The sequence below is a fragment of the Rutilus rutilus genome, assembly GCF_951802725.1.
Source record: "Rutilus rutilus genome assembly, chromosome: 24".
Taxonomy (NCBI): domain Eukaryota; kingdom Metazoa; phylum Chordata; class Actinopteri; order Cypriniformes; family Leuciscidae; genus Rutilus; species Rutilus rutilus.
Window position 1 is genome coordinate 14127505 of NC_140228.1, and position 13549 is coordinate 14141053.

Sequence of the window (13549 nt, forward strand, 5' to 3'; positions counted from 1 at the left end):
CCGGTCAGTAAGAAAGACATTTTAAAAGAAATTAATAATTGAATTTGGCAATAAAGACTTTTACATTGTTTACATTCAAAATAAATGCTGTTCTTTTAAACTTTCTATTGATCAAAGAATCCAAATAAAAACCCATCATGGTTTCCACAAATTTATTAAGCTGTTAAACTGTTTTCTTGAGCATGAAGAGCATCAGCATATTGGAAAGATTTCTGAAGGATCATGTGACACTGAAAGAGAAATGACTGCTAAAAATTCAGTTTTGCCCTCACAGAAATAATTTCCATAAAAAAAAAATATATTACAATGGAAAAAAGGTTATTTTAAACTGGAATACTATTTCACAATTTTACTGTATTTACAACCCTTAAACTGTTTAACGGTAGTGTATGAACAGCAGAATCTATTTGACGTAGTCCACATAGTAATATCATGGTGCATTGTTGCCAGTTGTTTCATTGTGTTACATCAGAAAGTCGAAAAACGTAACATGTATTAAACTTGTATACGGATAACCCCATATCTCACAGCACACATCATAAATCTACACACTTGTGCCTACAGTAATAACAAACTCATCGAAACAGGCATTAGTTAGCAGACCAGAATAGCTGGACACACTCAAAACCGTTTTCCTCTGGCAGCGACAGCAATACCGAGACAGGAAGGAGAAGAGCGCTGCGTGCCATGCCAAGCGCGGAGAGACGCGGCCAAACCAAAGCGCTTATCTGTGCACGCCAAGGAAGGAAAGTCATCTCGTACCCTACATCCTCCATTTCTCCAGTCTTCCGCTATGATTTTCTTCCATCACTATCTCCCTCATCGGCCAGTGTAAACAAAGCCATCACTCAAATCAAAACTCAACGGGCAGCTTCATCTACAGAAGATCTGACTGTTAAACAACATCTCGGCTTGATTTCACCCATGACGGATGTCCCCAGTTGTCTTTTTTCCGATAAACCCCTTGAGATGAGAACCAATCAACTGCAATTAAACTGAAGATACAAAAACCACTAATTGTTTAAGTTGAAGATAACGGTTCTTCAAAAGTGGTAGAAAAGTGCTGTGTGTATGTGTGTGCAGTTTGGCTGGTGTGCTAGAATTTGGAGGAGGAATGGGAAACATGCTTCCTGCTACTTGCAGCGTTGCTCCACTTTTTTTTTCTCTTTCCTCTCAGGAAGCGCTCCATCTACCTTTGTGTGCGTTGTGATGTGGGCCTCGGTGTTGAAACAGTGGTCCGCTCCGGTTGATAAGGCCAAACGCACAGTCATCAGGCTTGCCTTGCATTAACATCATGCATCTACATAAGCCAATTTACACTCTCAGTTCCTTTTTCTCTCAACCCACACATTGACTCACACACTCTAAACATAGGCACACTCGTTAGATAAACAGAGACACCATTTTTGGTCTGTCCCATGCATGAATGCACCATAAATGGCTGCAGAAGAAGCTATGGGATCGACCCCTAATGTCAGGAAATTCCCTGTGATTAGAAAGGTACCATCATGCACGTCCACAGCGCCATGTTTACATACCGCTTACATATGGATAACGTAACTAAACGAAAGGAATGTCCGTTTTACTCGAAATTTGCAGGTGCCTGAAAGTTGTTTTGATTTGATCAGACTTTTTCTTCTCTTCCTTTTAGAATTATTCTGTTCCAAAGGCCTCTGAAGTTCAAGGATCTGCTTCAGAAGGTGACGGAGGCCTTCGGCCAGCAAATGGATCTATACTACACTGATAAAGAGGTGGTTATTCTAGTAACTTATTTGTAACCTTTTCATAGTGATAGGTCGGTATAGATAACAATTATTTGGCCATTATTTAGCCATTTTGGAAATGTATGCATTAGCCAATAACCATGCCTGTTAAGAAATGGTAGTTTTTCACTTCCAAAATGCGATAATTTTGCAATGTATAATTCAGATAATTTTCTGTTTTTAAATATTGTAGTGAATTTTGTGAATAATTATAATTATAATCATTTAAAAAAGGTATTTCTCATCATACAATTGTATTACCGTATATGTATATGCATGATGTTAATGCAAGATAACTCATTATATCTTGAGATAAATGTCAGCTGGCAAGTTTGATCGGCTTGAAAATCCATATTCATTACCTCTTAGTTAACTCGTAATTGGACTAACATTTGTACTTTGCAGTAAGGATCTGTACATTTCATTAATGTGTTGTTTGTAAATCATGTGTCTTGCTTTATTAATAATGTGACTGGTCTTAGACATTGGTGGCTCTGAAGTGTCAGGAGGATTTGGACCGAGCAATTCAGGGATTGAGCTCCAGCTCTGGAATCAACAACCTGCTGAGAGTGATTCTGAAAACACCTCCCAACAACCAAGTGAGTCCAATACAAAGCAAAGCGACCCAATCTAAACCCAACCCAAAGCCAATATTAAAACAATACCTAAACCCACATGAAAAGCCTAACCTGTACATGAACTAGTTCTCAGACCACAAGCTCACTTCCTCACATCCCTTTTATTATTCAGGTAAAATAAAGAATGCTACATTTGGTTGTAAAGTGTTTTTATTGTTTTTCTATTAATTATAATTTTAATTATGTATTACATTATATTAATTGTTTGTTATATTACATTAATTATATATATGTAAGGGATAATGTAGAGCGAGGCGGTTGTTATAGCGAATACAACCCCGACAGGCTGATTGGAGGGGTCTTGAATCCGCCTGAAGGGGTTGTATTCGCTATAACAACCGCCTCGCTCTACATTATCCCGCTTATTACATGGCTACCTACCAAATAAATCAATAATTTCACACAAAATATTGATTTAAAAAGGAGTTTATTGATTTAAAAACGATTGTATTGCTTCCGCTAAAGAAAATAGTCCATTCCGTCTCTACGGTTAGAATCCTGCGTCCATAGCAACGCTCTGTTTTTCATGGCAACGGTGTGTTATACTTAGCAGCGGTCTGTTATCAAGAAATAACAGACCACATTCTACATTAGAATTCAACCGAGCCATGTAATATATATATATATATATATATATATATATATATACAGTACTGTGCAAAAGTCTTAGGCATGGTAATACCCCCCCAAACTAAATCCAGAAGAACTGCGGGAACGTCTCCAAGATGCCTGAAGAAACCTTTTAAACCTATTAACATGCCTAAGACTTTTGCACAGTATTGTGTGTGTGTGTGTATATATATATATATATATATATATATATTATTTATGTGTGTGTGTGTATGTATATATATATATATATATATATATTTATATTATACATACTCTTAATTTCTTACATAATTTTGCCTCTTTATTGGAAAACTATGTATTATGTAAACTCTTGAATCGCACATATTTTTCCAGGTTTAGCAGAATTCCTTGTATATGTCCATCATCTCTCCACAGTTCCTTCAGGTCAGTGGCCAAGACAGGCAGAGCGAGATGAGGTCATCGAAGTCCCTGGGAGATCTCAAAGCCTCGGTTCTTAAGGGCTCTGAACGAGTGCGCAAACACTCTACAGGTGCGTCACACCGGCTCACACACACCCCTAACACACACAGCACAGTCAAAATGACTGTACACAATGGGTTTATCATCAGCTTTGTTAGCACTTTTCTCCATCAGGACTGGGGAATGGCATCAAAGAGCACAGTGACGTCAGGGCTGTTAGTGAAAGCCTGGGCAAATCATTTTGGTTGTTTTGAATGGCAGAGGAACAGATTAAAACCATCAGTTTGATACCACTTTCCTGTGTGATTGCATTTGCATAATATTTGGCCAATCGGAATCAGTTCACTCGGAATGTGTGTTCCAAATGAACGGTTTACTTGAATGCACATTCTGGGTGCTTGTTTATATGTCAATCATGTAGAATCCTTTGTGTTTTCCTCCTTGTGGTATTAGTAATGTTTTTGCTGTGTAGACAGATACAGTTTTCGCTATCTCTCAGAAGGCAGGTGATATGGAACGACATTTCATTTAAATGTCACAATGCAGATGTATAAACCCACCTTTATCCCATCAACAAATTCAAATGTTTATAGTCAACTTTAAAGGGGTCATCAAAGATATACTGCCTTTTAAACATCTGGGGTCGGTAAGATTTATTGATGTTTTTGAAAGACGTCACTTATTTTCACCAAGGCTGCATTAATTTGATCAGAAATACAGTAAAAAGAGTAAAATTGTGAAATCTTATGATAGCAAAGATGAATTTCCAGCATCATTATTTCGGTCTGCACTCTGCCGTGTCACATAATCCTTCAGAAATCTGATTTGGTGCTCAAAAAACATTTCTTATTATTATCAATGTTGAAATCAGTTGTGCTGTTTAATACATTTATGTAAACCATGATACTTTTTTCAGTATTCTTTGATGAACAGAAAATTCAAAATATATTTTTTTTAAATTAAAATCTTTTATAACACTCTTAAATGTCACGTCTGATAAATGTAATAGAGTTATGAATGAAAGTAATAATTTTTTTTTTTTTTTTACTTACTGACCCCACATTTTTTTACGGTTATGTATATGCTAGGTGTTCATTCAAAATAAAATATGTCTTTATACTTCAGTTTATTAATAGTGCTAGTCTACATGTAATTTATGAAAGGCCAATATTTCATCTTGTTGAATGCAAATGCATTTAGGAAACTGATATATTTGAGTAAGGACAATCAAGGGTGTCTCGAGTTTGATTCAGGCTCTGTTAGGATATGTATTTTGTAAAGTCATTTCATTGTCAGTCTCAGACCGTAGAGCGCTTAAAAAGCTGTGGAACAAGTTTATAGTGTTTGAAAAGGCAAGGAAAGTTTTTCCTATTCATCGGTTAACATTCAGTAGGTGTAGGTCTGATCAGATCGTTCACACATTATTCAGAAGCCAATAAACAGTGAGAAGTTCACAACATGAACATTATGAAAACAATAAATGAGTGCCTTCCCCGAACAGAGCATGTAAAAAGCGAAACATTTCTCAGCAAAGAGAGCTCAGTGACACTCTCTTTTTCACACCATCTCAAATTTTTTCAGTGTTTGGCACCGTCTCTTTGTTTTCACACCTGAGAAAGAAACGTGGGAAAGAAGATAGCTCGCTCCACGTGACATACTGAAAGATGGAGATTGTTGGTTTTTGCTGGCTGAATGTCAAGGATGTATTTTTACAGATTTCAATGTCAGAGCAGTCAGCATTTGTCATCATAATGGGGTGAACCGGTGAAGTGGAAATACCTTTGCGCTGCCTACATACATAGCATAGCAGTTGGTTAATAAAAATAGCTTTTAAAGAGACTATATCATGAAAAACTGGATGCTTTTTTGACATTACATCCATTAGAACAATAACATGAGCACCCACATTTACTGTATGTATGATCACCTATTTAATATTAAACAACTTGGCCCAACCTTATGAATGACTTCTACTAAAACTGTACATAACTGTAGCTAGTCAAGCAGTTAATTTATGTACAGAAGTCTTAAAGGGATAGTTCACCCAAAAATGAAAATTCTGTCATCAGTTATTCACCCTCATGTTGTTCCAAACCTGTAAGACTTTCATTCATCTTCGAAACACAAATTAAGATATTTAAAAATTTTCAATTTCTGTAAGTTCATAAAGAGATAGTAAAACTGATCCATATGAAGCTTTCCTGTAGCGTTGGCGCTTGCAACGCCAAGGTCATTGGTTCGATTCCAAGGGAAAGCAAGAACTGATAAGAATGTAAATGTGTACCTTGAAATGCAATGTAAGTTGCTTTGGATAAAACCGTCTGCCAAATGCATAAACGTAAATATGAATTGAGCAGTTTAGTCCAAAATTTCTGAAGAGACTCTGCTTTACGAGTGAGAAAGAATCTCATTGGTTCTTGCGAAAGCTCAAACGTGCTGCGTAACACGAGATTGAACCTCATTGGTTCTCACACGTCAAACGAAAATGCTTGAGCTTTTGTTTAACACAACAGATGTGTGAGTTGATGAATGTTTATTATGTGGATAAAAGCTTAAATTCAATCTTTTCATCATATAAAGCGATTCGAGTCTCTTCGGACATTTTGGACTAAACTGCTCAATTCATATGGATTAGTTTTACGATCTCTTTATGAACTTTTTGAAGCATCAAAGTGGTAGTTGTGTAGACTGTCAACAGAGGGACAGAAAGCTCTCGGATTCCATTAAAAATATCTTCCTTTGTATTCCGAAGATGAATAAAAGTCTTACGTGTTTGGAACGACATGAGGGTGAGTAATTAATTACAGAATTTTCATTTAATGGGTGAACTAACCATTTAAAGGTACAGTAACAAAAGCAGCCTGTTTTAATCAGTGCCATTGAAAGCGAGAAAAAAAGGTGGCATTTATCACATGTATATATATGTATAGCCTACTTATTCTAAAATAACATGAAGAGCAATAGTAAACTTGTGCCTTATATTGTGGCAGAATGCAGTAGTCTTTGGCACTGTCTACAGGTGTCAGTCTCACATTCCTTTGACGCTTTCTTCCCCATCCTTCCTGTCACATGCTCTTTTAATTTTGATTGCCTTTTTTCTCATTAAACTCCTCTCTCATTATTCATCCACCATTAGCACTGTCTCTTCCTCTCACATTCTGCTCACATGTACCTGTCACTCACACCACACTTAAATCTCAAGTCATTATTCACTTTAATCTGCTCGACTTCTTTCTTTTTTTTCTGGGATCCTGTACTCTGTTATTAGTTGCCCTGGAAGTATTACTGTTCCAGACTGTTTTTTTGGCATCAGACTACTTGATGTGTCACGCTAACATCCCTCCGTCTGCCCGCAGGATCTCTGAACACGGGCCGCACCTCACCCCCTCCGGGCAGCGTACCAGAAGAACAGCAGCAGATCGCTCGGCAGGGGTCCTACACCAGCATCCACAGTGAAGGAGAGTTCATCCCAGAAATGCTCGACTCCAATGTAAGATTCATGGTTTGGAGCTGCAGATTACAGCTGTGACTTAAAGTTACATAAGGACTTTTCACAATATGTTTCCACAAATACCATATCTTTAAACAGACACTTGGAACACTTTTTAGCATCGTTTTAGATTTTAAGCCTGGGTTATGAGTAGTGTTAGCACCGATACTAATACTGATATACACCCACACACTACAAGATATTCAGGACTATTTTGGGCCCAATTCTCCCTTTCTGACAATCCTTCAATCCGTCCCAATTATCTTGATGGTTCTACAGATGTTGAATTTTTACGATCAGAAATCCTGTTGTATGACAGGAACCCTAAGGACAATGCGCACACACTCTGTAGATTGTCACATGAAACGAAACGATACCCAATCAGAAAGCGAGCTGATGGACGATGTAAGCATAACAACCTCAGTCTTGGCACAGTACCAGGTAACGTTAGCTAACCACCTAGCAACATTTCCACCGTTAGTTTGACGATAGATTTGTTGTGTGTGTAACGGTGTGTGTGTGTGAGAGAGAGAGAGAGAGAGAGAGAGAGAGAGGAAAATGCATAACTGTGTGATGTTCGTGACGAATTTTACTCACCTCCAGCTCTTTTTTTTTTCTTTTTCTGCGTATTTTCTGTAAAAAGCAGTCCAAACGCTATTTTTTCATTTCTTCTTGCCCATCATCCGCCATGTTTGCTTGCCGATAACCAATATATGTGAAATCAGCCAGTGCTGGTAGATTTTGGCAATTTGTTTAGTAACCGGCAGACAATTATAAACCTCATACATAGTCAAATAAGCATGGCAATCCAGAGTGTACAGATGTACTGTGTGACATTTCAAAACCTGAATTAAAGATAAACTAGGATTATGATGGACCCTGGGTTAACAAACTGTGAAAAGTCCAATGAAAAGACACTATACTGAGTTTTTATGGTCTCTGATGTTCTTTCACCCTGTACTTTGTTATCACTGTTCTCTGTAACTGTGCACTTTATAACAGTCTGGGGAAAAGAAAGCTTGGACGTATTACGGGGATTTGCTCATGGAAAATCTTACGTCAGTCTTGTTGAGGGCTAAGGTTCAGATGCACAAATGGTAATGAAAAATGTAATGCAATGAAGTGATGTCATTTATTTTTTGTCTGTAGATGATGGAGCCATTCGGGAGTGCTAATGGGTCGCTTTCCAGCAGCTGTCAGTCACTAGACCAAGCACTGGACAGGTGGGCCAAACACTGCTTTATAAACTTGTGTGTATTAGGGAGGTAAAAGACTATATATATATATTTTTTTTAAAAGACCAGGGTAGGGTTGCACCAGCCATTCATAAGTTCTTAAATTGGAATGTAAAGTCCACTCTAGAAGTTTAGTAACTACTAGCTAGTTTGTAAGTAGTACTTTTACGGTTGTACCATTTGTTCTTAAGGCAGAACGTAGCTAGTAGGACATAAACTCTTCGTAAATTAATGCGTAGGCGCATAATATGACATCCTTATTTATACGGAGGCTTCAGTAAATATTTATACATTTTATACATCGAGTTATGTTTTAACTTTCAAGTTTAATGGTGCAATGCAAAAATATTTAGTAGTGCGCAAGTTGTGACTTAGTGCCCCTTTATGTGAAAACTAGGCTAAGTTGCAACTTACGCACAGCTGGTGCAGCCGACCCCAGTCTACTAATTGGTCTTAAAAAAGCCTTGAGTAATTAGCCTGGTATTTATCGTGAACAATTTATCATACAAGAGCCAGTAACACTTGCGGTATGCAGTGGCAAGTTTTAAGACAGTAAGATGGTGCACACACAGTGGAACTAAACACATTGCACATGACACAAGATGCTGAAAACAACCTCTGTCTGTGTGTATGGCTATTGTGGTAACAGGAGGTTTATTATATTTTTTTATTTTGAATTTAGATCATTTTTAGACTGCAAAAGTTAGTGTAAACTGGTCATTTAAGTAGTGGGGTTACACTTTATGATAGTCTTCATAGACATTCTGCTAACTTTGCAACTACATGTCAACTAACTCTCATTAAAGGTAGAGTAGGCAATTTCAGAGCGGCTAGCATTAGCAAGCTAGCTATAAAAAAGCATGAGATTCTACCCTCGTGTTACCAATAGCAGTTTAATTTTTAAATACTAGTGTTATCTGATAAAAAAAAAACATTTTCGGAATATTTGACTTTTTTATTTTATTTTAGTGTTTTATTTTAGTATCTGTTTTTCCAATTTTATTGTATTTTTTTCTTCAGTATTTTAACCACTAAAAACTAGTCAGCCTTGTTTAGCCTTATTTGGTAAGCCACTTTCACGTGACTGAAATATGTCATTTAGTATTGCCACTACTTGTAGTTAGTTGAAATCAAACTAAAAATGGCGTTCTTATTGTTGTCTCTGCATATAAAATGAAATAATTACACACTTCACCTTAAAGACTATATTATAATAATTACGGGTAGACAAGATATCTGATAAATAGACCAACTGTCCAGAGAGGAAATGAAATCGGGTCACCACAAAGGCCAACCAGGAAGCCCTTGATGTCACCATGGCGACAACTCGCTTATCTGGACGCCTGGATTCCAGTGCTATCTCTCACCGCCTCTGCTCTGCTCAGAGAGAGAGAACGAATGAGAATGAAAGAGAATGAAAGAGAGAAAGATAGAGAGAGAGTGGGCTGATCTGGCCAATCTATTCTGCTTTCTGTTGCCTGTGCACTATTGTTATAAAAAGAGCCAGTCAATAATGCAGTGTGCAAAAAAAAACACTGTAAGAATGAAAGACAGGAAAGTGAGAAAGAGAGAGAGGGAAAGAGAAATGAAAACCATGCTACCTGCACGAGCCTTATCTGGCTTTTAGCCCTCAGAACAATGGCAGGAAACAAGTGCATGGAAATGTTTCCCCTCACTGCGGGTGTGTGTGTGCCCGTTATCCGGGGTCTTGCTGATCCCCCCGCTCACTACTGACGTCACCGTCGGACAGGGATAACAGGGTTAGGGCAGTAACAATCACTTTATGTCTCTATGAACATGTTTTTATATTGCTGTTCCCTGTAAGAGTTCAAAGGGAGTTGTTTTTTCTTGACTCCTGTAGGGTGAGCAGAAAAACGGGGCTGTTCGCATCTTAAAGCAGACACGAAATGGACATTGCGATAGTCTCTTCTTCCCTATAGTGATGTATATCCGAGAGAAACGCCTTCTCAAAAAAGATTAGGCAACACAAGAGCGGTGTCATTTTCAAGATGAAATCTTGCAACAACATGTAACATGCTAGAGCCTTTGTTTTGTGAATCAATGCCAGCTACAGCTTACATTGATTTAAAACTGAAAAAAACTGAATGTTGCTGTCTAACTACCCACAGCTGAGCAAGTGATTGAATGTAGTCATTTGTTTGCATGGAAAATATGATTAATGCCATTTATCCATCTGTTTTCTGTATGAAAAACATTACCAAGAACTCGAGAACACAAAAATATACTTATGGGAAATGTTAATGCTTTTATGCTATGCAAATGCATTTGAACTAAATAGCAAAATATTAAACTAAATGGCATTATAAATAATTACAAAAATGAATACCGTGTAATATTGTGAAATATTTGTACAATTTATAATTGTACAATTTATTTTAATATTATTTTAAAATGCAATTTATTAATTTAATTTTCAGAGGCCATTACTCCCGTTTTCATTGTTACATTATTCTTCAGAAATTATCCTAATATGCAGATTTGGTTGTTATTATTATTATTATCATCAATGAAAATGCTGCTTAATATTTTTGTGAATGAATGGAAAGTTCATTTGAAATAGAAATATTTTGTTGAACTTCACTTTTGCTGAAGAAAAGTATTTATTTCTTAAAAAAAATATATTATTAAATGACCCTAAAAAATCACAACCATCTAGCGTGACATCATATCCTGTTGCTTTTATCTGTTCTGGGGTCTGAAATATTTTCACATACTTAAAAAATCTAGTGTGACCACCACATAAAAGCAAAACGGCTAATAAAGTGAAGAAGTTTAGCATCATTTGTTTGCAGAATGCTTTTTTGGGTCACTGCATTGTGTAGATTTGACTGACACTTAACGCTTTCACCTCGCTATTCAAACGTCTACGAAACCCCGTTGAATGGTCGGACGTTAGTGTCTCGGGTCAGGTATCAGGTAGAGAGAATCTAGCGTACGTAACGACAGGTGGCAGGCGGTCACATTGGCACATTGGGGATCCTGCGGTTGCAGGAATGTAGGCCAGGCAGACGGTGCGGCCAAACGTCACCACTGCACACAGGGGAGCAACAAGCAAAAATAACCCATCATCTCTCCTCCTCTCCTTGTCTTTCCACAGCCCGCCATTCTCCCAGAGCAACCGGGACAACAATTACCTGAACCTCAACTATGAATACAAAGGTGAGGTTGACACGAGCAAGTGAATGGGGATTTCTGTCAGTGCTGTGGGCTTGATTTAATGGTCTTTGCTCCATTATAGAGCTGGCTCTCTATGAGAGGAGCAAAGATGCTTCCTTTGAGCTGTTGACTTTGGTCACTCTGTGTTGCTAATGGGGCGTTAAATACTGTAAAATAGCATGTTCCCAAACTTAGTGAGCTGCTTTGATGTGATGATAGGCAGATAGATAGGCAGCTGCCTTCTTAGGGAGCATCCTAACAGAAATGGAGCCTAATAAATGACTGATTTGACGTTCTACATAGACAGAAACTCAAAAGATTTGACTCAATATTGATTTCAGGTCTTAATTTCTGTATTAAATGAAATATAATCCTAACATTTATACTATTTTAGTTAGATTTATTCTGTATAAAATCAATTATATTTATAACAATTCATATTAATTACAATTATAACATTTGCTTCATCCCCATTTTGCTCATTCAAGTGCATTCTGGGAGCCTTCATTGTGAAGGATTGCACTTTTTGTGCATTAAATATTAAGGTTATTTTCAGAGAATGTATGTTAAGTTTATTGTTATTATTATTACCATCATTATTATTTACCATCATTACTCAGTTTTTTTTTTTTTTTTTTTTTGAGCATAAATCCAACAAAATTTTATGAGAACTTAAACTTAATTCGAGATATTCTAAATATTTTTTAATAACACTACGTCAATTAAATGGAATAATCACGGAAATCATTCTAAGTTTATGTTCTCATTAATTTTTGTTGAATTCATGTAAAAAATATTATGTATGCATTATATATATGCCTGTCTTAATACAGTATATTACTCAGTTTTGTTTTCAAGTAAATTTACCTTGGTTTAAGGATGTTTAAATATTTATACTAGAAGTATTTTTGTCTAGATAAGACAAAGATATTAAGAAATGTATTATTTTTCAACGTGATGCATGTAAAGTCTGCATATGTAGGCAGCTCACTAGATTTTAGGAACAGAGTTATAGACCTGTATCGACAGGGAGAGAATGAGATTTTCACACTTCTTTCCCCCTTTCATTCCTTTTCTTCTGCTGTGCTGAGAAATTGAAAGTTACTGGAGTGGTTAAACAAGGAGATTTTCTCTCATGTCCTTCCCTGGTTAGTATTCTCTGTCTCTCCTTTGCTCTGTCACTCTCGCTCTCTCCGGCTCTCATGCTCATGCCCGGTTTCCCTCTGTTGTTTTTCCTCTTGAGCAGTGATCAAATAGAGCAGGCCTGCCTGATAATGAGATAGTAATCTTCCCCAACAGAGGGAGGCCAGTCACACACACATGCACAAAAACACTCTTCATGGAAACTTTCCCTTTTACGTGCTGCAGACCATTTATATCCCAGAGCTCTATGATACAGACAGCATGTTTCCATTGAAAGCCAAACACACTCATACATGCATTCACTGAGGATTTCTCCATAGAGAGCAGGCTTCTTTTTTTTTTTTTTAGGTCTTGTGAGTAGATTTTTCCTCCCTGCACTCTTCTTCTAAACGGAGCAAATCCCTGGGTCTCCCTGGGAGACGGGCTGCAAACACGGTCGCTCGCTCAACAGCTGCTTTCAATCGCAGAACGCAGCGCTCATGTTCAAGCGATCTAGTCGGGGCCCCTGCTCGTGTTTAGTCAAGTCAAGTCACCGCTTTTTACAATACAGATACAGTGTTTACACACAGACACTTACTCTGTCCTGATCCAACCCGCTCTCGTTTTGTGCAGGTGTCTTTCTTTCTTTCTTTCTTTCTTTCTTTCTTTCTTTCTTTCTTTCTTTCTTTCTTTCTTTCTTTCTTTCTTTCTTTCTTTCTTTCTTTCTTTCTTTCTTTCTTTCTTTCTTTCTTTCTTTCTTTCTCTTTCCTCAGTATCTTAATTAGAGAACAAATGGGTGAATCAGAATGAGCGCGATATTATATTTTACTTAAGGTAAACAAAGCCTGTTACCATTTTTTTGTCACTATTTTCATTACCATTTTTTGTTAAGTCTTTTTTTTTTTTACCATTTAAAAGAGAGAATTTATTATCATTTGTAATTAATTATTCAAAACAGAAACCCTGGAGCACGACATCATATCAGAATGCTTCTATTTGTTTTGTATCCCAAAATAATTGAGCATTATTTTCATGACAATTAAAGAAAGGAAGAAAGAAAGACGACAATTA

At 37.0% G+C, this 13549-nt stretch overlaps 1 protein-coding gene across 1 annotated transcript in view; it reads left to right on the top strand.

The window, feature by feature from the left end:
- map3k22 (mitogen-activated protein kinase kinase kinase 22) overlaps window positions 1-13549 on the top strand; it is a 53634-nt gene that overhangs the window by 30234 nt on the left and 9851 nt on the right. Inside the window, exons 6-11 of the mRNA XM_084398179.1 lie at window positions 1652-1751; window positions 2246-2362; window positions 3410-3524; window positions 6811-6944; window positions 8094-8167; window positions 11298-11359. Of these exons, the coding sequence (XP_084254305.1) occupies window positions 1652-1751; window positions 2246-2362; window positions 3410-3524; window positions 6811-6944; window positions 8094-8167; window positions 11298-11359 (602 nt within the window). The remainder of the gene's footprint in view (window positions 1-1651; window positions 1752-2245; window positions 2363-3409; window positions 3525-6810; window positions 6945-8093; window positions 8168-11297; window positions 11360-13549) is intronic.